This window comes from Propithecus coquereli, unplaced genomic scaffold (assembly GCF_000956105.1).
Source record: "Propithecus coquereli isolate 6110/MARCELLA unplaced genomic scaffold, Pcoq_1.0 Scaffold7, whole genome shotgun sequence".
NCBI lineage: Eukaryota > Metazoa > Chordata > Mammalia > Primates > Indriidae > Propithecus > Propithecus coquereli.
Window position 1 is genome coordinate 2,559,836 of NW_012153062.1, and position 26,922 is coordinate 2,586,757.

Below are 26,922 nucleotides of genomic sequence, written 5' to 3' on the forward strand. Positions count from 1 at the left end.
GTTTTGGGAGGTTTTTGATTCCTGCTCCAATTTCTGAGCTTGAAATTGGTCTATTCAGACATTCTGTTACCTCTTGGGTGAACTTAGGGAGGTTGTATGTTTCCAGGAATTTGTTCATTTCCTCCTCGTTATATAGTTTTTGGGCATATAGGTTTTTGTAGTAATCAAAAATAATGTTTTGTATTTCCGAGGCATCTGTTGTGATCTCTCCTTTTTCATTTTTGATTGAGTTTATTAGAGACCTTTCCCTTTGGATTTTAGTTAATCTAGCCAGTGGGGTGTTAATTTTGTTTATCTTTTCAAAAAACCAGCTTTTGGTTTTGTTGATCTTGCGTACAGTTCTCTTGTTCTCAATTTCGTTTAATTGTGCTTTGATCTTAGTTATTTCTTGTCTTCTATTTGGATTGGGATTGGTTAGCTCTTCCTTTTCCAAGTCCTTGATTCTATTTATTAGGTTGTCAGTTTCTGATCTTTCTGTTTCTTGGATATGAGCATTTATTGCTATTAGTTTTCCTCTCAGAAATGCTTTTGCTGTATCCCGTAGGTTTTGATAGCTTGTTTCTCCGTTATCATTTAGTTCGAAGAAGTTCTTGATTTCCCTCTGTATTTCCTCCTTGACCCAGGAGTTAGTCAACAATAGATTGTTTAATTTCCATGACTTTGTGAGGTACATATTTCTAAGACCTGTAGTATAGCTTGTCCACCTAAGTGTTAATAAATTTAAAAGGCTAATTATGGTCATGGGTTCATCTGATCTCTATTTTAAAACTTTGCTACATTTTAAAATGTCATTTGAAAAATGTGCTGCTCTATTACACAAAAACCTGCCAGTCCCGGGATGTTCTGCTTTTGTAGAGCTCTTCTTTGCCAAATTATTTACCTGGAATTAGTATTTTTAATCTAATTTCAGTTTTATTTGATAACTTCCTGGCAAATTATCTTTTCAGAGGAATTTTTTTTTTTTTATACAGGCAAAACTTTCCATTTTGATTTCTGCTAGGCACTTTAAAATCTAGATTACCGGATAATACTAATGAAGTTTAGTAACATTCTTTCCAAGTTTTACAATTTCCACAGCACTTCCACCTTCATGATATAATTTAATATTCACGACAAGATATTATTGTCATCATCTACTTTCTTCAGATTGGGAGGAGAGAGAGAGGACTCAGGATGCTAAATGACTAGCCCTAGTTCACACAGCTGCTGAATGACAGAACTGGGTCTCAGACATGAGTTTTCCAACAAGAAGACTAAAGCCTTTTTTTTTTTTTTTTTTTAGAATCGTTACCTAATGGAAATAAAAATAATGTCCATGACCTTCTTTTGAAGGCTTACACCAAAAAAGTATTAGATTTAAAAAATTATATCCTGCTTAATTCATGCCCTAATGATTTATTCATATTATGAAATTTATTTTTGGTACCACTAAAATACGAGCTACTATTTTTAAGCACTGAAGTGTGTTGCCTTTAGTTTCCTACGTGCTAAGTACTTAATCTCCACTTTTAAGTGAAGAAAGTTGCTCATGATTACACAGCTAAGATGTGGTTTAAACTCAATTCTGCCCAGCTCCTGTGTGCATGCTCAGCCTCTTAACTTGATGTGGCATAAAAACTACTAGATTTTGACTTTAAGAAATAGTACTTCAAGTCTAAGCTTTTTTTCACTTTTAAAGTAAGAATATTATCCTTTCTCCCGCTTAAGTCAGGCTTATTCTGAGTATTGAAAGAAATAATGTATGTAAAGGAGAGTTTTAAGATGTAAATCTCCATGAATAGGTAATTTACTATTAATCTGGTTAATCTCGTTTCATGAGAAATAATGAGAAAGGAATAGCCCCCACAACTGTCTCTCACCTCCCATGTATTTGTACAGTCACTTCGCATAGACAAGCTTCAATTAAGTGCGCCTACACCTACAGTAAAAATTCAGGGCACTGTGTCAGACCCCCGGAGGAGACTGGTGCAATGGGAGCTTTAGGGCACACCACATACTGAGCTCCTGCACAGGGCTGGTCCTGCTGAGAATCTGGGGGCCTCTATTTAAAATAGTTCACTATAGGGATATTTACACTTATAGAAATAATTAATGGTGGCAATGATCCTTATAATGGCACCTGATGCCCTGCTGTGAAGAAAGATAAACCAGCCTTCACCATAAAGATCTTACAAATTATACTAAGCAAACATGTTAACAGCTATTAAGAGTCCTAATCAGAGCTGTTAAACAAACAATTAAGAGATGTCATATAAAATACACCCTTTTAGGCATAGCAGCTACATGTTTGGAGTTTTAAAAGGAATCATTTGCCTTTGAGATGGAGATAAAGCCCTCAACTGAGTGTAAAGGGTAGGCAACAAGGCATCTTTCTGAGCAGTTCCATTTTCTGAGATCAAATCTGTGGACAAAGCTCTGTTCCCAGTGGTGTACCTATTTCCTAAAATTTATTTTTAATCTTATTACTATTTAATCAGAAAATTATTCTTGTTTTTTCAAATGTGACTTCTTATTATAAGTAGTTCTTCATTTAAAGGGCCATGAAAATGTTAATATAATGTAATAGAAAGAATTAAGAAGAAATTGTTTGTTTAGAAGAGATTTACTTTGCAGTCAGCAATTCGGGTGAAGATGAGATTCACCCCTACTAGTGCTTAAAACTTTGCTATTCTAAGTGTAGTCCAGCAGCATCCGCATCGCCTGGAAGCTTGTCACCAGTGCAGAGTTCCACTCCAGACTCCCACTTTAAACCCACAGAATCAGAATCTGCATTTTAAAAAGATCCCCCAGATGGTTTGTATGTATATTAAAAAATTTCAAAGAAAATATCAATGTACAAAGTTCCCACTATCGGGAAAATTAACAGATGGAATCTTATCAGAAAGTAGAAATTAAACTACTCACTTTGGAAAGATACATGAATAGTGTGACATTTGCCTTATGATTAAGTATATCTGAAGTGGTCCCCTCCAGCATCCGTGTCTCCTAGTGGGCTGCAGGGTTCCCAGCATTGCACACCATCCTGGCCACGCTCACTGGCTGTCTTGTAGTCCCTCCCCTCTCTTCCCTCTTAAGGTTTCGTGTCCCCTTCACACACTCAGTATAACTCCCAATTATGTGGAATACTAACGCTGTAGGTTAAAGAGCCTAGGAGGGGTAGAAAGAGGGAGTCTTCTTAGCTTTGGGCCCCACTATGTTCTTCCATAGTTAAAAGATACCAGGTCTACATTGTGATCACTCTCCCCCTTGCCTGAGTCTATCATATACAAACTGTGCCATGTTTGTGGATGAAGAGAATGAATAGCTTTTGTGTCCTCTCATTGGAAAAGTCAGAGATGACTGAGATTAAACTTTAATCGTACCTTGTTCGTACCTTGCAAAGTATTTCTAGATTCCTTTTAGCAGCAGGTATTTACAATAGTCATGAACATCTCATAATGTACATGACAATTATGCGACTTTCAAAATCTGATTTCTAATGTTCATGTGGTGAACTATTTTAAGACTATAATAAAAGTATACCCATACACTACAAAAAAATAGGATCTCAGAGTGAACAAAGAGGATTAAGTAAAGCATCAGTTGACTTTTATAGTTTTAAAAAACCCAAAACCTGTGGAGGAAATTATAATGATGTTCTTTATAATTGTTATGAAAAAAAATCAACTCTAAGAAAGTTATAACAGGCCTAATGAATGTTCAAATTGTTCCTCTTGAGAAACAGATTTTTTACGTAATGTAAATGGGCTTCTCAGAAAATGATTTTGTTCCTATTTAGTAGTTATTCCATGTACCTTCCTACATTGTTGTGGTAACACATGGTACCTCAAAATAGCACATGAAGGGCTTTTGTTTCTGCTTTTTGGTTTTGGTTTGTTATTATTCTTACTCATACTGTACAAGTAAGAAGGTAAATTATAATAAAAACATTGACAATTTTTATGCAGAGTTATGGATTTTTCAAAACAATAGCTATATTTTGGTTGAAGACAAATTGATCAAATTTTTAAAAAATATGTGTTTGGTTCATGGAATGGTTGGAGAAAAAGATAATCGTAATGACATTAAAACAGTTTTTCCTCTGTTGATGTCTATATCTAGGTCACATTAGATTGTGTGCTCATGAATTCTGGTGCCACCACTTTCTAACCATGTGGCCTGGAGCAAGTCATTTAACTTCCCTCAGACTCACTTTCCTCATTTGTAAAATAGGGCTAAAAATTAAACCTACCTCTTAATTTTCAGGACTAAAGGATAAAATATATTAAAACGTGCTTAACAGAGTGCCTGGCCCATAAGAAGAGCTCACATCATTTTTAGACGTTGCATTATTTTATTCTCATCACATCATCATTCGGCCAATTTTGACAGAAATTTAATACACAGAAGTCATTCTGTCCTGTTCTGAAATGTAAAATGACTACATCCCCCACAACATAATTATTTTCATTCTTTTAAAAATAAAATACAAAACCTTGTAACCTATACCCCTAGCTCTCCTCTCTCATACAAAAGCCAAATTTCTTAGAAGAGCCACCTTTTCTCCCTATCTTCAGTTCTTTATCCCTCATACATTCCTCAACCCACCACAAAAACAAAAAACAAACAAGCAAACAAAAACCTAAAACTGGCTTCTGTTGCTGAGCTTCTCCCTTTAAATGTAAACGTAAGCTAGTATCTTTCTGATTGCTAAGTCCAGTGGTCACTTTTCAGCTCTGATGTCACTGATCTTTCTGCAGCGCCTGACTTAACTCTCTTGAACCTGTTCCGCTTAGTGTCCTTCATGATCTTCTTCCTTAGCCTTCCTTTAAAGTGCCAACATTCCCAGAATTTCACACTTGTCATTCTTTTATATACACATCATGGAATCACTAGGACTTCTTGTTGAGAACTCCTAGAGGTAAATTTTTTCTGCCCAGTCTCTTTCTCTAGCCCATTCCTCATTCTGGAACCTCTTTGTTTCCAATAAATTCTCTCAACCAACCTAGCAACAACTAGGTATCAGATAGTATGCTAGGCACAACGATTATAATAAAATTTATTTAATCAAAGACCCAGAAGGCTTTAAGAGTCTTTAAAATAGAATCTTATTTATTCTTTTATTTTAATTTCCTTCATTTTCATTCATGTATTACATGATTTTTCTTTATTGGCTGCCATCACCAGATACTCTGATATATACTAGTTATTTAATATCTGAGAAAATGAGATTGAAAAATGAGTTTTACTTTTCTTAGTTTTGTTTGGATGGTTGTTTCATTGGATGAATTTGAAATATAAATTAGAAGGGATGTTGAATTCCATGTTGTAAATTTTGAATTTGAAGTGATGTTGAGCCATCTGGGTGGAAAAGTTTTACTAGCAGTTGTTCATGAGTCCCTGTGGTCTACGTGTGGTGTCAGAATTGGAGAGATATCTTTGTATATCAACCTAGATGTCAAATAGTCAACCTAGATGTGGTTATCTGAATCCACATTCTTCAAGCTCCCACTCAAATCCTAACCATAGTCACAGAATCCTAAGTATATTTTTATTGGAATGATCCTAATTTCTCTGATTCAACATTCCTTAATTTCAGAATTTTTTTATGTCTCTTTCCTGACATATGGTCACCCAAATTCAAAAATCTCTTCTTAATTATCATTCTTTCAACATGCATTTGTTGAGAGCAGAATAAATGACAAAACCCTGTGCTGGTCACTGGGGATATAATATAGTAACCAAGATAAATATGGTTCTTCCCTCCTGAAGTTTTAGGCTAATTGGGGACTGAGTTGGGGATCATGTAATCATGCAATAATTAGAAGTCAAAGATGTTCGAGTAAAAGAAGGCCGAAACCTAGTAACATCTTTTGGGCTTCTGGAGGCTGCCCTGAAGAAGGGACAGACACTGTGAAAGTGAGGAGTGGTTGGTAGGTGGACGTGTAGGGGGGAAGGGCTTCTAGGCAGCGAGAAGGTCTTGTGAAAAGGCCTCAAGAAAGAATGTGGCAAATTTGAAGAAAAGAAGAAAGAGCTGGGGGACTGGAGCAGAGTGAACAACAAAGAGAACAATAGCAGATGAGGAGAAAGATAGAGGCAAATGGCGGTTGAATTCAATGAATGAGGGCACTCCAGCCTCGGTTTCACCACCTCCAGACGTGAGCACTACCTGCCGGCAGCACACCCGGTAGAGGGAAAAGGAGAGAGTTAAAATGTCTTATCTTACATTGTGCCAAATTTGGCACTCTGAAAATTCTGAAAATTCAACCTATTTGTTTTCATTTTTAACAGCTATACTGAGGTATATCTGACATATGAGCAACTGTACATATTTACAATGTACAACTTAGTAATTTTTGAAATATGTGTTTACCTGTGAAATCAACAAGTTTGTGATAATCTTCATTGTTCCAGAAAGTTTCCATGTCCCTTTGCAGTCCCCCCGCCCCACTACCCACATCCCCAGGCAGAAATTGATCTGTCCATGCCTTGAACAGTGCCTGGCATGTAAAACAAATATTTGTTGAATCAAAGAAGAGTGAATGCATTTGGAGAAGTAGCTCTTAGTTGACATTTGGTTGGTTGCTTCATCTTTCCTAGGTATGCAGTGCTATTCAGAATCAGGATTTCACTGTGATTGAAGACTACTGCACTGGCCTCAAAGCCCTGCTTTATCTGAAAAGCATTGAAGAACTCCAGGATTGGGACGGGCAGAGTCCAGCTACTGTGAGTCACCAGAAAGGGAAACCAGTTCCACGTATTCCTGAACTCGTGGGAAAGGTACGTGCCCACCTCCACTGTGTTATCCTTGAGAACTCCGCCTCGGTCAGTTTCTATTTCAGATCTTGTTTGCCTCCCCACATTCTCACTGACAGAGGAAGCACAGTGCCTGTTGGATGTGATTTCTGCAGTAGAATCATTCTGAAAGAGGCTTGATTACAGCTATATGATGGGCCTGTGAGTTACCTTTTTATGAAACCAATGTAACACAAGGTCACATGAAAGAAAAAGATTGAAGTTTGCAGTGTAAAATGCCTCCAAATTCTTGCTTACTGTGGTGATGACTGGCATTCTTTCCAGTGGGAGGCTGGAGATTTCTTTATTCTTTAACAAGCTCTGGAAATTATAGCATTACCGTTCTATTTTCAAGACAATCAAATCACTAGAGTCCTGAATAATATGATGAAGTTTTTAAAATTAAAATCTAATCAGTATCTTTTGTAACCGCTTCTGCTGTGTGGTTAAACCTGGGCTCAAAAGGTTATGTCCCAACTTTCTCACTAACTGCTATTTTTCGAGAAATATACACTACATTTACAGTTTGTATAATACAGTGATTTTAGCAACTCTTTTCTAAAACAACATTCAGCATTTCGCCTTTGTATTTTTCCTTTGTATTATTCTAAATAGACAACCATTGTCAGAAGACATTTCTTGAGCCCTGAATGAGGGGAGGAAAAAATTATAATTCTTAGTCTTTTCAGCTTGTCACTACATCAATAATTAACTTTAAAAAAAAAAGAGAGAGGCAGTATAAAAAGATTCTTTAGGGAAGCATTTAATAATTCAAATGAATCTTAACTTGAAATAGGACACATGAAAAAGAATGGAAAACAAAAACCCTGGGTATTCTGCCTTGGATGACTGGGTTAGGGACTCAGAAATAATAAGAGAAACATCATATAACTGATTTGTATTTGGCTAGTTTTAGTAGAAAATATCACTGTCCCTGTCCTAGCAGCCAAAAATGAAGCCTTCTTTAAGAATAATGTATATGATTGCAAGTCCAGTAATGAAAATGAAAAGGAGGAAAGAAATAAAATCTTACAATGTGGGTTCCAGGAAAATATCATGATGAATGACTCCGTGAGTGGCAATCAAACAGAAAGGCTGTGACATTAATATTTATAATATTGTAATTAGCAATACAGTGCCTAAGCGGCATTATTGGTATAACTAATCATATTATCATAAACTGAGTCTGCAGTATTCAGACAGTGAGTGTTCTTGCCTTTATCAATGACCATCAATATCCTAAAGTTGTTTATAAATAAAAAAAATTTACAAATGACTTTACACTCATTCAATGTAACTATCTCAAGGAAATTGTTTCTGACATGATAGTTTATGACCATCTACAAAACCATTGTCTCAAATTTGGGTGGCTGCCATGTAAGCTGAAATGTAAGTAACCACATAGGACTTTCACACTCATTTCAAAACTTATATTCAAATAGAAGACGAATACTGATGGGGACACTTGTGTCAATGACATAAGTGAAAATTGATTTGCTAATAGTTTGAATCTATATTCAGACTTTATTTTGTTAGGCCCAGCCTTTAGCAAAAACATAAGTGTAATTTCAGCATTATCACTTGTTTTTAAAAAAGAAAAAAAGATTTTGCCTATGTGATTATATTAGTGATTTATTTCTCAACACTAAGTTGAGGAACAAGCAGATGGTCTGGTAATAGATTTGTGCTCCTGGATTCTCCAGTGAAGGCTGACATGACTAAAACAATAGGTGAATATCCCCTTAGATTAATATCTTTAGTAGTGAATCAAAGTGCCCTGGATCCAGGGTACAGGCGGCTTCCTAATTGTTCCTTCTTAGTGTTGCTGGTGTGTGTGTGTGTGTGTGTGTATGTGTGTGTCTTTGAAAACAACTCATATTGTGCTTTTGTTAGCTAAAGAATAGTCTGCTGCTCCTTACAATGTTTTCATACAATAGAGAAAATGGGAGATGTAGACCTATTTTAGAAAGACACTCCAAAAGTACCTGGTTTCTTTAGGCAGAAAAAATTTGTTTGGAAAGTACAATTAGTGCTCTACTTTATCTTTCTCTAGTAGGGCAGGCTAGAATAAATTAAAGTAGATGTTTAGAAGAAACTAATTACAGTGCAGTGTTGGATGATGGAGAAAAAATGAAACTTTGGCTATGGAAACAAGGATTTGGCCAAGTCAGCCATGTTATCTCTCAATTAACTAAAATAGTTAATATATTCTCTTTCTGCTTACCTCACTTATTAATTGATTAACTCTCTAAGCAATGTTTCTTTAGGTGATTTTCAAAGGACAGGAAGTTGGGTGTCTGTAGTCTTATGGTTCAAGTCATTTTAATCTGCCTGCAAGAGGAGAGCAAATCCCTGGGAAGAGCAATCATCAGCTTTGTCACACCACAGAGCTGTTGATCTCAAACTATTGGTGTTTAAAAACCACACAGCATGCCTGTGAGAAATGTAGGTTCCCAGGTCGCATCCCATCGATCCTGATTCAGTGGGTCAGAGGTGCTCCGGGAATCTGCTTTTTCACATCACAATTCTGAGGGACAGATCCAAAGATCTGCATTGCCAAAAGGAATGAAAAAGAGATAGCAAAAGAAAAGTCAGAGATTGAAAAGTTTAGCAATGAGCAGAACACAGGCTTCCCTTGAGGGAGAAAGCTAGCAATAAATAATTGTGAGCTAGAAGAGAAATGAATCAGAAAGAGGCAAGAGAGGAAGCCAGAGAAGCATCGTGCTGGGTTCTGAATGGCCAGGGTTGAAAATACCCAGTGAGGAACCTGAATACAGGATAGCAGTATAAGTGGTATAGCACTAGCAGAGTTGAGAGTAAGACTGCTAGGTTTATATGATGCTTCATTACTTACTAGCCAGGCAACTCGGGCAAGTTACTTAATCTCTGTAAACCTGTTCCTAAAACTGTACGATGAAAATTATCACAATACAGTTCCACAGTCCCTCATTAACAATTCTGAAACCCAAAAAGTGCTGAAACCAAATCATTTCACATAACTCATTTGGCAGGAAACCTGGCCTGAACTGATGTGAGGCTATTTATGATCTTTATTTATTCCTCTAAGAGAATATTTAAATGTTTACTACAGAGAAACTAATATGTTTGATTCCAGGTTACTACCCCATACCTTGCTGGGCCCAGAGGTGGGGGTGTTTGGTAAAATAAGATATATGTACCATTTGACTTTTCTAAGATCCAAAAAACACTTCTGAATCAATACATCTGGTTCCAGGAATTTTAAATAAGGGATTGTGAAGAATACCTAAATGAAAATATAACTGCAAATATAACTTTATCCAGAAATTCTTCCATAGAGTTGGAGTCAAAGTATATACTTTAGTGATATTAGAAAATAAGATATTAGTATTTGTCATTTTTTAGGTTTGGAAAAGAAGAATTATGTTGAGATTACTTGTTTGAGAGATGTGAAAGAAATTGGACACTCCAATATTTATTTGAACAGCAAATTTTGCAATTGGAAAAGCATGGAAGGAAATGTCTTCACTGTTTTGTGCTAGGGATGAGAGCGGAACACCTAAGCAAGAGTCTTGAAAGAAAAACAGCAGAAGCCAAAATTATTGATCAACTTGGGTCTGCATGCATTCTCACATGCCATGCCCTACATCTGGAATGGCCTCCACTTCTCAAGCATCACTTTCTGTTTGAGCCATTCCCTGACCTCAACACTAGAATTAATTTCTTTCTCTTTTTGAACCTCAGTTGCAACTAGTATCACACAGCATTTGAATTTTTACATATCTGTTGCCTCTACTAGACAGTAAGCTCACTTTCTTATTCATTTGTGTATTCCAATTCTCTGGACATGTACTGATACACAGTAAGGGCTTAATAAATGTTGGTTGAGTAAGTGAATGAATGAATGAATAAATCAACATTGTAAGAAAACAGCTCAGTGGTAACATCAAGAATTAGTAGTCACTTGACTTATCAAGCCATTACTTTTTTCGGTACATAAGAAATGAAAACAGTGTAAAAGGAAAGAAACAACCTTTGAACTTAAAGTCCCTTTTTGTGAATGAATCTAGTTTAGTAAAATGAGATGGAAAGAAACAAGGATAGAAAGAGTGAGGTAGGCAGGTGAGCAACTCTGTGCTTTCTTGGCTTGGCAAAACATGCCTGGATTATAAGCTTCTTGAGGGCCTAGATCACACACTGTGTATCAGTGCCTAACACAATGTCTGCCATGTAGGAGCTACAGCATGGTAGCTGGGTTGCTGAGTGAATATTTTGATCGATCATTATTTTATTTTAAGATCTATCTTATTAATAAATACCAATTACTTTATGAAGCCATCTATGACCCTATTTCTTTCTCTCCAGGAAAGTCAAATCAGAATCACTCCTTTCTGTTTTCCTGTAACCTATTGTTCATATAACCAATATTGCAAGTATAATATTACATTATCTGTTACTTACATATCTTCTTGTCCATCACTGCAGCTCACTGTGAACATTTTGAAAGAAAGATCATTCTTATTTATACTTGAGTTTTCAAGCACTTAGCACAATGTTACATGTTTATAGAATTAAATTGCACAAACTTTCTGTGGTGTCCTTATTTGGGAGGGAATAAGAAAGCCAATTTATAATTAAAATTCCATCTAGGCCTCTTCCAGAAATAACAGTCATTTTAGAAGAAAAGAGTAAATGTGCCAAATTACTATACTTTCAGTAGGTATTAAAACATGATGAAATACAAAGAAGTGATATTAATAAGTGAACATAATCTGTGCTCATTATTGGTCATTAAATGTGAAATGTCCAATTTTGAATCAAAAGTTGAGTTTATTATATCTCAAATAAGAAGGAGTACAATTAATCAAAATATGTGCCTAAACTATCGACACAGTTTTGCCATCTTAATGGCAGCTTGCTTATACCAGCAACAAAGAAGCCTGGATAGCAAGTGGTGATGAAATCGTGAAAGGCACTTTCCACAGCTTGTTGAGAATTGAATATTTTTCCTAGCAAGACATGGTCCAAAGCCTGGAATAAGCGGTAGTTTGTTGGTGCAAGGTCTGGTGAATATGGTAGATGACTGAGAGTGCCCAAGTTCAGCTGCTGTGGTTTGAGCAGCGTTGTTTGTGTGACATGTGGTCCAGCATTGGCTTGCAAGAGGATTGGCCTGTCTCTATTGCTCAATCTGGGCTGCTTAATTGCAAGCAACTTCATCATTTCATCCAATTGGTTGCAGTAGACATCTGCTGTAACCGACTGACCAGATTTCATGAAGCTATAGTGGATAATATCAGTGCTGGACCACCAAACAGACATCATTAGCTTTTTTTGATGAATATTCAATTTTGGACTGTGTTTTGCACTTCATCTTTATCCAACCATTGTGCTGAATCCTTGCAATTGTCAGAAAGAATCCATTTTCATCACAGGTAACAATACGGTGTAGAAATGGTTAGCCTTTATGTCATGACAGTAAAGAAAGGCAAGCTTCGAGATGATTTCTCTTCTGACACTCGTTTAATTCATGTGGAACCCATCTATCCAGCTTCTTTACCTTGCCAATTTGTTTCAAATGGTCTAATATTGTTGGAATAGTAACATCAAACCTTGTTGCTAATTCACCCATAGGTTGAGATGGATTCCCTTCCTCTACAGTTTCCAGCTCATCATTATCCACCTTGGTCTCAGGTCACCTATGTGGCTCACTTTCATAATTAAAATCACCAGAACAGAACTTCTCAAACCATCAGCATACTGTGCATTCATTAGCCACATCCTTCCCAAATACATTGTTGATATTTTCAGCTGTCTGCACTGCATTAGTTCCACGAAGGAACTCATATTTCAAAATAACTCAAATTTTTGACCTATCCATGGTTTCTCAGAAGTTGCTCTAAAAAAACTGAAAGATAATCATAAGCAAACCATGCATTTGAAAGACTGAGGATGTACCTTCACAATAAAAATAAAATAAGAAGTGTCAAAGTGAAATGTCAGAGATACCAACTGTCTAACTTAGTACTTAAGGAAATCGGACACTTCATACTTAATAACCTAATACAAACTTTCATTAGGATAAAACCTGAAATGTTGTCATTGTCATGGTGTTTCTGTAACAAATCTGAAAACAAGGCTTTATTTTGATGATAGAAACCAAAATTGTATCCATGCGACCAGATGCATCATTATCAGTTATTTTAAAGCCAAAAATAACACAATTCACTAATAGAAGGAAACTTCCTAAGTCTGATAAAGGACATCCACAAAATTTATATAGCTAGCATCATACTTAATGTTAAAGGATAAATTATTTTCTCTTAAGACTGAGAGAAGGGCAAGAATGTCCACTCTTTCTACTTCTATTTAATATTGTACTGGAGGTCCTAACCAGAACAGTAAGAATATAAAAATAAATAAATGATACCTAGATTGGAAAGGAAGGACTTAAACTATCTTTATTTGCAGATGGTAAGATTGTGTACATGGAAAATCCTGAAGAACCTATAAATACACTATTGAAATAAGTGAATTTAGCAAAGTTTCATGATATAAAAATAATATACAAAAATTATGATTTCTATATAAAACAATAACTGCAACAATAAACAATGGAAAATTAAATTTTGAAATGCTCTTTACAATAGCATCTAAACACTATGAAATACTTACAAATAAATTAAAATATATGCAATATCTGCATACTGAAAACTGCAAAGAATTGCTGAGGAAAAATTAAAAAATTAAATCATTGGCAAGATATGTTAAAATATCATTTCTCCCGAAATTGATCTGTATATACATAATGAGCCCAATGAAAATCCCAACATGTGTTTTTGTAAAGTTAACAAACTGATTCTAAGATTTACACTGAAATTCAAAGGAACTGGAATAGTCAAAACAATCTTGAAAAAGAAGAACAAAGTTAGAGGATTTGTACTATCTGCCTTCAAGATTTTCTATAAATCTACAGTAATCAAGCAAGTGTGTTTTGGTGTCAGGATAGACAAATAGATCAATGGAACAGATAGAAGGTCCAGAAATAGACCCACACATATACACTCGATTGATTTTTGACAAAGGTACAAACGTAATCCAATGGAGGAAGCAAAGTCCTTTTAACCAATGGTACTGGAATTAATGGACACCCGTATTTTAAAAAATGAACCTCATACCTACCTCATGCAGGACATAAAAGTAATTTTAAATATATCATATATGTAAAAGTAAAAGGTGGGACTATAAGTTTTTAGGGCAGTTCTCGGTTCACAGCAAAATTGAGCAGAAGGCATACACCCCCTTGCCACCAGACTATAAATTTGTAAAAGCAAACATAAATAAATATCTTCATGACCTAGAGGCAAGAAAACATTTGTTGGATAGGATGTAAAAAGCATTTAACTGTATAAGAAAAAAAATAAAAAATTTTTCTTCATCACAATTAACTTCTCCTTATCAAAGATACAGTTAAGAAAATGAACACTCCAGTCACAGAATGGGAGAAAATATCCATTTACTTATATCACATGAAGAACTTGTAACCCAAGTAAATGCATATAATACTTTCAAAATATAAACTGGAATACTTAGAAATAATTCAATTTTATCAATGAGTATATAGAATCTAACAATGAAAAACCTATAATGAGGACCTGCAAGTAGCCTCTTGCAGCTTACTCCCATCTATCTACGATAACTTTTTATTTTTTATTTTTATTTATTTATTTATTTTTGCTTTTTTCTCTAATGACCATATTTGGAGCTAACCCAGGAAAGAGGAAAAGGAAGGAGATGGAAGCCATTTTTCTTCAAGTTCATTTTATGGCTCTGTTTTCCATGTCCCTATTATCTTCCCCCATTGCAGCTTTATCCCCACAGCTATTCTCCCTGGGACTGCCAGATGGTTACATTATATTGTTAGAAAAGTTCCAGATGACATTTCCATTTCTATCCATTACTTAGGTAATGACTGAAATAGAAAACATTATTACTGAGGTCACTTTCTCTTACTGTAGCCCAATTTCATGAGGCTAAATATTTTTTATTGTTTTAGTTCATTTCGTAAGGCATGGTTGTGGGGGGAAGCACCAGTCCCCAAAAGTTCAAACTTCCCCAAATCACCAGATTAAAGTGTGCTGCACAGATGTTATGGGGACTTAATATACATCTCTAAAGACCATCAGATGGTTTGAGGACATCTTAAGTAGAAGGCTGGAATGTCAAGTACCCTGTTAGAATAAGACAAACACCTGTTTTATGAATGGTGATTATTCTTGCTTAGAAGGAAAAAATTTTAGATAAGATTTGGTAGCCCCGTCTTGTAGTTCTGAGCTTCTGATCATCTCACCAGCATGTAATGATCCCACAAAGAAGTCCATGTGCTGTAGTGAAAAGAACACAACAGAAGAGAAGAAAAAGAATTTGAAATCCAGCAGGTCTGGCTTTAAATCCAGACATGGTGTCTTCCTACTGGGTGAACTTGGGCCAGCTACACCAATCCTGAAGTCTTCCATTTCAGTAAAGGCAAATTGAGATAATGATACCTATTTCACAGGTACTCCATAAAGATTAGAAATCATATATGTAAAGTGTATAGCATGTAGTAGGCAATCAACACTACAATCAATTATTATAACTATTTGTAACATGAAATGGATAGATGATAGATATTTTGGGAGTAAAACTGGATATGTGATATATCCATATCCAAAATATGTGGATAATATTGGGGTAAATATAGACATTTGAGCAATACTTTATGAGATAATTTCTCCTCTCTTTGTCTAGAATTTTCATTATTTTTTAAGTTATCTTGACCTTCTATTGATAACATGATGCTACTACATTCATTTTGTTTGATCCAGTCAAAAGCTACCATCTTTGTCCTTTGAAGCACCTCCTTTCACAAAAGCTTCTAATAACTCAGAAATATTCACTTTCCAGGTAAAATGGAGATAAATTAGTTAATTTGAGGCTTGGACAGTAAGTTGTTAGGAATGGTCTATCATTATTCCTGAGATAGTCAGAAGGGAGGAGCCTGCTGCTGCTGCCAAATCAGAAGTTAACAATGTCTGAATTTCACGTAAACTGTTAGAGGAGGTGCTGACAGGACTCCCTAATGTTATGGGAAGAGGTAGTTTTGCATTATTTATAAGCAGAATAGTTTGTAAGCCCTATAAGCCTTCCCAGCTTGGTTTCTCCCATCCCAGGGGTAAGTGAGTTCATTTCACAGAGCAACTGTAATCAGTTGGTAGTCCCTGGGGGAAGCCCTGTGTAGGGGAGACTTGTGATGCAAAGCCAAGCCCAGCAGAGGTGTGTGATCAATTATCAATGCCTGCACGGGCATAATATTACAAAACATGGCCTTCTGCTTCCACGTCTGAGTGTGGAACACTGACAGGTCACCTGGTCCAGGAATTTGGGCAGCAATGTGCTTTTGAATTTGTAACCACTGCAGCTGCCTTATTGCAGTCCACCATTACATGCCTGAAATAAAATGTAAAACATGCAATATTTTCATTGTTTTGCCATTCTCCCATCAGTTCCTTTTCTTCATGATCATGCTTATAAAAATCATGATTCCCCATTTCTCCTTACTACATAAAATTGATATCTAATTGCCCAAGCACAAATGTAATTATTTCCTTTGTCACATTCATGAAAGTAAGTGGTTAAGTATAATTCCTCATACTTCATCAAATATAACTACTTTAATCAGAATACACCTTATTAATATTAATTATATACTTAGAACTTATATAAAAGTGCTTTTCATCTTCAACACAACTTACCCACATTAATTTTGATGTTACTTTTGAACCATGAAAAAAAAAATTAGAATTTCTCTTGTTCTGGGTAGAGATTGAGGATTTAAAAAGAAACCATCACTATAAGCATGTAAGTTAAAATTTGAATTCAAATTCTAGGCTTGAATTCATGCCATACTCTTCCTCCTATGAACTCTACAAAAAGAGTGGACATTTATAGCAAACCAGTTAGCTTTGTTCCTAATCCTAATTTTACATAGTAAAGCAAAATATCTCTCTGTAATTTTGAGCTATGCCCCTGAGACTCTTCCTGACAAAAACATGTATTTGTTAAATCTCCAGTTAAGCCCATCTCCCCACTTGAATAAAGGGAGTATTAGATTGAAGATATAATTTTCTGGTAATTATAAGAGTCAAAGGAGTCATTTTTATAATGTAGAGTCAACAGAAATTATAATTATATTGAGCTTTATACCCATTTTTCCTCATCTAAAATTTGAAAAAAAAAAGTCTCCTTTTTGAAATAAAAAAGGGGGAATATTGTTTATCAAACAAAAGAAAAAGAAAAATCAAACAAAGCAAACCATAACTGAATTCGTTTTTTAGCTTTAAAATGATATCGATCATAACTGCTGTTGAACAGCTTTACCAAAACCCTGGAAGCCTGAGAATAGACCAGGATATCTTCAATTACACCGAATAATTGACAATCTTAAATTTAACGAAATCAGTTTAGATATCCAGGTGAAATATCCATCCCCTTCCCTTTTCTTCTTAGAAACCTGATTACTCTATTTGGCTACCAGTGTTGATCTAGTTAAGCACCTAATTCCCAAATATCCACTCTATTTTATGCTGTATAGTCTTGGAAAGCAATCTTATTAGTGTCTCAAATCCAAACACTATACTAGTTCTATGCTTCATAGTCACAGGTGACCTCTCAAAATGTGTCTGAGAAGATGTGACTACAACTTGCACAGAGAATGTGACTAATGATGCACAGAGAATCCTTTGATTTGCAGCTTCAGGCACTGTTTGTGAAGTTGCCGCCTAGACTGGAAGTACCCTGTAGCCTTCGCTCCCAGCCCCTCACACCATGCTGTGGATTGTTTCATTGTCAAGACTGTGTCTTTTGAAGATTTGCTGCCATACATCTTTAAAGCATTTCACTTGTCTTCCTTGCTTATCAATTTTACCCCATTTCATCTCCAGCTATAGAGACTTTTCTAGGTCTGGTGCTGGCAGTTAGTCTCTTCATCTGCCCAGTCCAGCTGAGCTGAAGAATGTCACCATCACTTCAGGGCTGTCAATCTGGTCATCTTTGAGACCCTAAATGTTACCAAGTCTTTCTTTCCATTTAATGCAGGTCCCAAGTGAACCAAACTTTTAAAAGTAAATATATGACATTTGTGACAATCCAATCTTCTTAGGAAAATAAAATTATTCCAGTACTGCTGTATACAGTCTTCACTGAGATATAGATCAAGCCTGTAAGGCCACTTGGCTTGCCATGCTTTTGGTGTTGGTGGTAGGTATTGTGAGTGCTCACTAAGATTTCCTGTTCTTTATCTCTTTGCGGTTTATAGGAGAAGTAAACCTCTCTGCCCCTTGGATGTTCCATATGACTAAGTGACTTACTTTAGTCAATGAAATGTGAGCAAAGTGTGGTATGTGACTCTTTCGGTGGAAGCATTTAAGAACAAGCACTCAATTCTCCCTACTCCCTTGTTCTGCCATGCTGAACACTGAAGTCTCAGGTTGAGATGGTGGCAATATAAAATGTCTGGCCTGGATTGCTGAGATGCCACACATAGCACAGCCCCAGACTCAACAGAGGTTTTGTGAGTGAGAGGTGAACTTTTATTTGGTTAAGCCACTGAAATTTCCGGGTTGATTATTACGACAGTACAATCAGCCTGTGAAGACTAATACAGAATTCCAGATAATATGTAACTGTTCCTAGAGGGGTGGATGGTGCTTTAGCCCCATGAAAAATTATTAACTGGAAAAGATCACCTTTGGTGTTCTTCACTTCCTTTTCTTCACCCCTTCCCATCTGCTAGCAGCTAGTACCATGTGCAATTTCCCATTATACCACTTCACTTGTGGTATGATCTCCTGTCAAAGTGCTCGAGGCCATGACAGACAGCCTTTCTTTCCAAACCCTATAGCTAAAATGTTTATTCCCCCATTGTGCCTTTGCTATGGTCTGAATGTTTGTGTCCCCAGCATTCTTATGTTGAAATCCTAACCCCCAAGGTGATGCTGTTAGCAAGTAGGGCCTTTGGGAGGCAATGGACTTAGTGTCCTTGTAAAATTGGCTCCGTAGAGATCCCTTCCTCCTCCTACTATGAGAAGCTACGGTGACAAAATGCAGTCTATGAGGAAAAAGGCGCTCCACCAGACACTGAATCTGCACCTTGATCTTGAACTTCCCAACCTCCAGAATGGTGAGAAATAAATATTGCATTTTTTTTATGAATAGAGTAAGACAGATTGATTCTAAATGAGTTACTAGGAGGATATCCAGCAATCAGCATAATCCAACTGAGGAAACCAGGCAGACTGTGTGCCTCACTGGTGGCTTCTTTCCTGTTAGCAGTAAACCTTGGGCAATGTACACACTTTCTCTTAGCCCCTGTTTCCTGATCCAAAAACGTGGGATAATAATATATATCTCATAGAATTGTCAAGAGAAATAAATAATGATCTGAATTTCTTCTTCCCTTCATAGTCCAGGTTCTAGAAAACATCATCTCTACTTACTCTTACTCTTCCTTGCTTTTTTATCTTCAACCAGTCAAAATTAGATTTCGGCCCACACTCATCCCCAAATTCACTAAAACTGCTCTTGCTAAAGTTATCAATGATTTGTTGATCACCAAATCCAGTCGGCATTTTTCCCAGTCTTCATTTTATTCAATTTTTGTTACATTCAACAATTGACTACTCCTTCATACTTGAAATTTCTTCTTCAATTTTTTAACCACTATCTTCTCCTGATTTCTCCCTTACTTTTTTCAAGCAAACAATTGTTAATACCTAGTATGTGCCAGGTATTATATAGGCAAATATTAATAACAATATAACTGTGCCCTTAAAAGAATCAGACTAGTGTGGAAATTAGACAATTAAAAGTTGTTTATAATACAGTGTGATTACTGCAATGACACAGAGATATGCACAGGATGAGGGGGTGAAGGGGAGTTTGAGGATATGTTCCAGAATAATCTGAAACTTAAAGTTTAGTAGGAGTGGGAAGAATACTCCAGACTGAGGTAGAAAGCATGGCAAAGACCTGGAGATAAGCAACATTTCCATATGTGAAGAGAAGCTTCTTCTTGGAATTAGTCTTCTAGGTCACCCTCCACACACACACACGCACACATTTTTTTATCCCTTAAATGCTGATATTCCCCTGTCCTGTCTCTGGCTTTCATGTTGCTGTATGTTCATCCAACCCATGAAGCCAATTTCACTCTCCTTGTCATCTTCCAAATCTGTACTCTCATCAAAGACCTCCCTCTGGACCCTACACACCCATAGATTTAGCTTTCTGGTGGACTTTGCTCCCCAGTAGCCCAGTTCAGTGCTCTTTCTGCAACGTCTGAATAAAACAACAGTAGTAATTATCCCTGACAATTATATAAGCACTTTATAATTTACGAAGCACTTTGGCATACATTATCTCACCAGCTGCTTCCTTAATGTAATAGCAGCAGTGGGCAAAAAACGGTGTCACTGCCGACACCTCTTTTCTGACCTTGGTCTCCCAGCCCCACCTACTGAAAACATGAGAGCAGCTGGATGAGAGCTGATTAGAGGCTGGAAGCTGACCTTGCGTGGGGACCAGGGGAGTGTGACAGCAGCAGTTGCCACCTCCACCTTCTCCATCTCCGTAGGGGCAATAGAGCAAGCCAGAGGTGTCATGGCAGAATGTGGGAGGCTGCGCAGAGCAGCAAGGCTTCTCATGGTCCACCTGAGCACAGGCTGACTGTGGCAGGCATCAACTTGTGGAAGGTTAAGCACTTACCCACTTTCCCCCCACTTTTCTGATTTCTCATTTCTTCCACGCATTAACTATCATTTTGAAAGTTTCAGTGGGTTAATTAAATTCTTCTAGTGTTGATGGTAAGAAAGCTGAAACATTTTCAACTGAGATTGACACTACTCAAGACATAGGCTTCACTGATGTTTGTTCAGTAACACTACAATATGTCACAGGATTGCTGAGAGAACGTCTGAGAGCTATAATGAGCTAAAAGTCAAGTACAGGGGAAAATGTGTTCCAGACTGCTGCAGATGTTCTCAAATCAAATCATATTTCTGTGAAATGCCATATAGAATATTCAGCTGTTGAAAAATGTAACATGAAAGGACAGTTCAATTGATTTGCACTGTGTTTAAAAAATTTATTTAGGCTAAATTTTATAAAATGTTTTTTTTTCCCTACTTTTGAATCAATTAATAAGAGATGTACTTGATTCTAATGAGCTTCAAGGATGATTTTTCTGGGCTAAAAGGACTGCATTAACTGGATTAGGTAGGAGTTAAGGCCTAAAAAAGGTGGCAGTTGAATAAGGGACACAAGGTAGAGTTGAAGGAGAGACATTCTAGAGACCAACTCCCTTGCCTTTATTCTTCCTTTATTCCGTTGGCGCCAAAATGGAGCAGACCTCTGTTGAATTAATTCACCAACATCTGACAGATCTATCTGTGATGCTGTATTGATGGTGGTTCATTCTGACCCTCCTGAGAAACCCAAAGGAAGCTTAGCAGGAGGAGGTCAAGGATATGTTTTGGTAGATGCATCTTTTGTCATCATCAGCTTATATTCCATCACACAGGCGGCCTTGCACATCACCATAGTTTTGTTAGTCTGGCCTACAATTAGGAATAGTAGTCTCTTAAATAAAGGGCAGCACTGGATAAGAACTGACAACCTAGGTAAAGAAAAAGAGAAAAATGCTTAGGTGACATTAGAAAGTGCAGCAGAACACTACAATGAGATAATACTTCACACCCACTAGAATGGCTAAATTTCAGAGGACTGACAACATTAAATGTTTGCAGGGATATGGAACAACTAGAAATCTCATACATTACTAATGGGTGTATAAAATGGTACAACTACTATGGAAAACTCTTCAGTAATTTTTTATAAGACTCAACAATTCTTCTCCTGGGTATTTATCCAAGAGAAACAAAAACACATATCTATAAAGATTTGAGATAGATAAATCTCAAAAACATGTTAAGGTAAAGAAGCCAGACACAAAAGAGTACTAACTAAATAATTTTATTTATGTGGAGTTCTAATGTTATTAGAAATCAGAACAATCGTAAGTAGAGTTTGATTAGAAGGAGGCACAAGGAAATTTTCTGGAGTGATATTTTTATCCTATATCTTGATGGGGGTGATAGTTTCATGGGTGTATATATATTTCTTTAAACTCTAACTGTATTCTTAAAATCTGTGCATTTTTCTTTGTGTAAATATACACGGATACATTAAATTAATTTTTTTAAAGAAAAACAACTCACTTTCAAAGAAACTAGAGGATAAGCATTTGGTAATATTTCTAGGGACAAAATAAGACATATAAGAAATACTAAAGACTTTTTTTATGCTCAAATTACTTTTAATCAGGTAGGCTTTGGGAACTAAAAACCTTTATGAAGTTAACCATGGAAAAAGAATAACTGGTACCTTGATAAAAATCTTGGCTGGAAACTGGCTTAGAGAAAATGGATGACTGGGGGCATAAACAAATGTATTTCCCTCTGCCAACTTGCCAGCAGCTGGGTATAGAATTGGAATACTTGAGGCCTTTCACATCAGGGAGGCTGGCTAGGACTTAGAAATGGAGAAGAGACACATCTGGCTCCTTGAGGAGTAGTGTGGGTACCGGATGTGGCCTTGTAATTCAAATGAGAAGCTGCTTCTTAGAGATGGAAAATTTGATTAGGTCTTTAGGTAGGCCTTCAACTTGCTTTGCTTTGTAGGATCAGCAGTGCCTGCAGCCTCTGTTAACAAAAGCTGACCTTGCCTGAGGCTAAAGCTTCCAGAACAGTACCTTAAATTGATTGCTGATAGAGTGTTACGTGCAGGGCTGGGCTCTTTTGCCCTAAAGTTCTACCCACCCTTACACAAACAAACCCAGTGGGAAATTTGTCTGGAAATTTTAAACCAAAAGCATTTCTAATGCTTTAATATATGCATTGACATTTTGTCTTGTAATAGCATTATTATTAATGGGTAATAAAATTGTAGCATTTGTAGAACTGAAGACAAAGCACTTGAAGTTGAATTTCCATTCAGTGTAAGTACATTTTGTGCATTTTGTGGGTTATTAGTATTGCAAATTTGTAGAGAGTCCAAAACTCTGCTTTCATTCTGGTATTTTTGCATTCATGTTTCTGCTTTTGTACATCCTTATTACTTAAGATGCCTCTCCTAGAAAATTATGACTGGAAACAAGTATCACACATCTTTTCTGAATTCACATAATTTTTGTGGCAGATTTCATTTTTGGTACTAATTAGAATTTATTTTACATATCTCTGCCTAACTCAGAGATTTTAATTCGAGTTTGGATTTTAATCATTTAAATATATGTCTATTCAGTCAACAAGTATTGAATATCTGTTCCATGCCAGGCACTGTGGTAGATAATTGAGATTGAGTGATGAGCAAGATAAACCCTTTATCACTGAAGAATAGTCCATTGTGAAAAATGAGATAATAGTAATAAACTCTTTAAATGCTTTACATTACATAATTGTATATACATATATATGTTATATACTATATACACATTTTGTGTGTCTGTGTATGTGTTTGTGTGTGTATCCCATTTTACAAAGGTGAAAACTCAGAGCAAAGAGATTTAGCTATTTAGTAGTGGAAGTAAGATGCAACCCCAATTCTTTTTATTGCAAAAACTGTGCCCTTAAGCACTTACCTACTTCTCCTCCCAACATAACTGCTATTACATTTTCAGAGTTATATTTTAATAGAAGCAGAAAGGAACAAGTGTCTATCTCACCCCGGGGGATCAAGAACAACTGGGAGGGGACAGATGAACTACATCTTGAGGGATGAAACATTATAAAGTTGATATAAATGTCCTCATTAATTTCATTCTATAGGCTGTGGCTCTGGCTAAGTGATCATTTGTGAAAATTGCTACATTTTTATTTATAGTGGAGAAAGAGTTACAAATCTGTTAGATAATTAATTCCTTTCCCTGATAGGGCACAGCCTTCATTCTTAGTTTGTGCTTTTGGGTGTCGTTGTCTTTTAGCATAAATCCCATCAAATCTTTGTGAGTTTTGCTTTTACATTTCCTTCATCTGTGACGAGAAGATTCTATTAGCAACCCTGGCACCTTCCATTAAAGTCTACAACTTCCAACTGCCAGGAAGGGATAATGAAGTGATAAATTTAATTTGCTACCAAAATATGTAAGGCAGAAATATCTAAGTCAATTTATAGCATTAGCTGTGTCTTTCCTCTTAGCATTAACAAAAGTTTTATGGCAGGTTATCAAAATCAGTGTGACAAAAACAAATTTATATGAATTTCTATACACAGATATCAGATCTACACTCTGTATCAAATCATGTTTTTCCCTCCTCTTCTTAGCATTTTTAGGCTCATCAGAACCTAATATAAGGAGTTTTAAATATTTTATTACTTGGAGGATGACAAAAAACTGTTAACCAGTGTAAGAAATATTTTTTTCTCATCAATATATGTGTTCTGGAGTTTATAAAATCTGAATCTCTTCTCCTGCCCTGGCTGGAGACCATAAAGCCTATGGAAAAAGATAACAATATCATCTACCTATAATTTGACAGTGAGAGTGCTTCGAATTCTATGGATACAAAACCCACTTTCACCTTGATTTCTTAACTCTGTGTCGTGATCAAAAATACAATGATTCTTTTTTTTTTTTTTTTTTGAGACAGAGTCTCACTGTGTTGCCCAGGCTAGAGTACCGTGGCGTCATCCTAGCTCACAGCAACCTCAAACTCCTGGGCTCAAGCGATCCTTCTGCCTCAGCCTCCCGAGTAGCTGGGACTACAGGCATGAGCCACCATGCCCGGCTGATTTTTTCTATGTATTTTTAGTTGTCCAATTAATTTCTTTCTATTTTTAGTAGAGACGGGGTCTCGCTCTTGCTCAGGCTGGTTTCAAACTCCTGAGCTCAAACAATCCGCCCGCCTCGGCCTCCCAGAGAGCTAGGATTACAGGCGTGAGCCACCGCGCCCGGCACATAAATACAATGATTCTTTTCTTTAATAACATCCTTATACTTTCTCTAGACATTAAATTCCCACTTTAGGGATTCCTTTGTTCTAGTGGGCTTTATCTTACAGGGTCTCATCATCCCATGTCTTGGCATTACAATCAATCTTGTTATTCTAGGGGGCCGGTGGTGCCCCTAAACTACACCCAGAGAATGCACAGCCAGGCTAAGTTCTACTTCTTCCATTCAATGATGTATGTGTTCATCTATAAAACAGACAAAGCTGTTAGTGTCAGTTCATGAGTACAAGGAAAAGTAAAATTAATAATCATGATGATGACACTGTAAATAATGAACCTTCAAATGGTTGTTATTTAACATTATTTTGGGGACTTTTTATGTTGTCTACTTTAATGCTTAAAATGATCCAGATAATGTATAAATTATTTTTCTCTTTTCCCTGTTGAGAAAAATAAGGCTCAGGGAGATTAGGAAGTTGTCCAAGATCCCATGGAGATCAGAGACAGCACTGTAGCCCTGGTCTATGTGCTCATAAACCCTGCACACTTACCTACTACATTTCACTGCCTCCACTTGTCATTCTGTGCAGAAAGGATCATTGTTTTTAATGCTCGGGATTTGATTCTGAGTCAGCAGATTGCAGATTAGGATTCTTTGACTCCGTGGACAAGATGGGTGAACTTTCCCCCTCCTTCCCAGTGACCTGCAGCAATAGACTGTAGTAGGAATTGCTTGATGCTTGCTCATCTGTATTCAGTAAACTCAGGATAAATCATTGCTTTTGCAGACATGCTGCCTCCTTTCCTTACTCCTTCACCACTGGCGTCAAGCCACACTGCCATCCTGTCAACTGGGCTGCCCTCACCTCGGACTGTACTGGCCTAGATCACAAGCCCATTTCTTCCTCCCTCTGTTCTGCCCTTTTATGTTGGATTGCTTGATTTTTACTTCTACAACAAATCCAGTTTGGGTTATGACTTCACGCATTTATTTACATGCATATATTTCCCCTACCAATTGCCTTAATGAACCTACTTCTTCTGGTCTGCTGATTTATGTCTTTGAAGTTTTGAGACACAGAGAACCAGAGAGTAATGGAGAAGAGAGAGCCTTCAGACAATGAGGAGAAACCTGATCCGAAGGTCTGCATAGGCCTCTGCAAATTGCCTTGTTCTCCCCAGCATTGGGCCTCCCCTTCAGCAGGTGCAGTGCCTGTCTAGATGTCTAGATGTCTAGATGTCTGGCTGAATGTCCAGCCAAAGTGTTGATGTGAACATTGCTTCTCTCTCTCTTAAGTCATCTCAATTTGATATGAAATCAACCATCTAGGCAGTAACTGAGTATTTGAATGGACTTCAGATTCCTCGATGGGCTACTAGTGCCCGTTACTGTCCAGGATACAAGGCAATGACTGATTTACACTTAATGGCAGGAAAATCCCTAGATATAACTGCCAAATACCTTAGAGTGTCTTTATTACAACTGCAGGTGAAGTTTCCATTCATACAGTCCTTACTCAAGCCTTATGATATGTGCAGGTCTGCAGCAGAGGACCAAAAGAAAACCTACAAGTGGTATCTGAAAGTAGTGTAGATTTATTTGTGTTTTTTCTCTCCTGCCTTTATATATGTGTGTGTGTGTGTGTGTGTGTGTGTGTGTGTGTGTAGTATATATATATATATATAGAGAGAGAGAGAGAGAGAGAGAAAGAGAGAGAGAGAGAGAGAGAGAGAGAGAGTGAGAGAGAGTATGCTTGTATACATTCTGTATGTATGCCTGTATATTTCTCTCTGGGAGCCGCCTAGAGGATACCTGGTCTCACACTCTTACACCAAAGAAAAATTCCCAGAAAATGATATAAATATTTATCTACTCCTTAGTTATTTATGCGTGTCACAAGATGTAAAATGTCAGGGCTGGGGTGGGTTGGGGTGAGCCAGTAGCAGGGATGAGAGTGGACATGGGGAGCTCCAAGGTCATCTTTGAGGGATTTCAGTGCAGTGAATATAGAACATCAAATAACAATCCAGGGCAGAGCATTAGTGTGCACACAACAAGAGTTATACTATCAGTCACCAACAATAACAACCATTTTAGTCTCTGTTTCTATAAGTTTCACTTTTTAT

The 26,922-nt window shown here is 36.8% G+C and overlaps 1 protein-coding gene across 1 annotated transcript in view; it reads left to right on the plus strand.

Moving 5' to 3' along the window:
* Positions 1 to 26,922, plus strand: part of LOC105823750 (dihydropyrimidine dehydrogenase [NADP(+)]-like) — a 141,138-nt gene that overhangs the window by 6,213 nt on the left and 108,003 nt on the right. Inside the window, exon 2 of the mRNA XM_012661011.1 lies at positions 6,580 to 6,759. Within this exon, the coding sequence (XP_012516465.1) occupies positions 6,580 to 6,759 (180 nt within the window). The remainder of the gene's footprint in view (positions 1 to 6,579; positions 6,760 to 26,922) is intronic.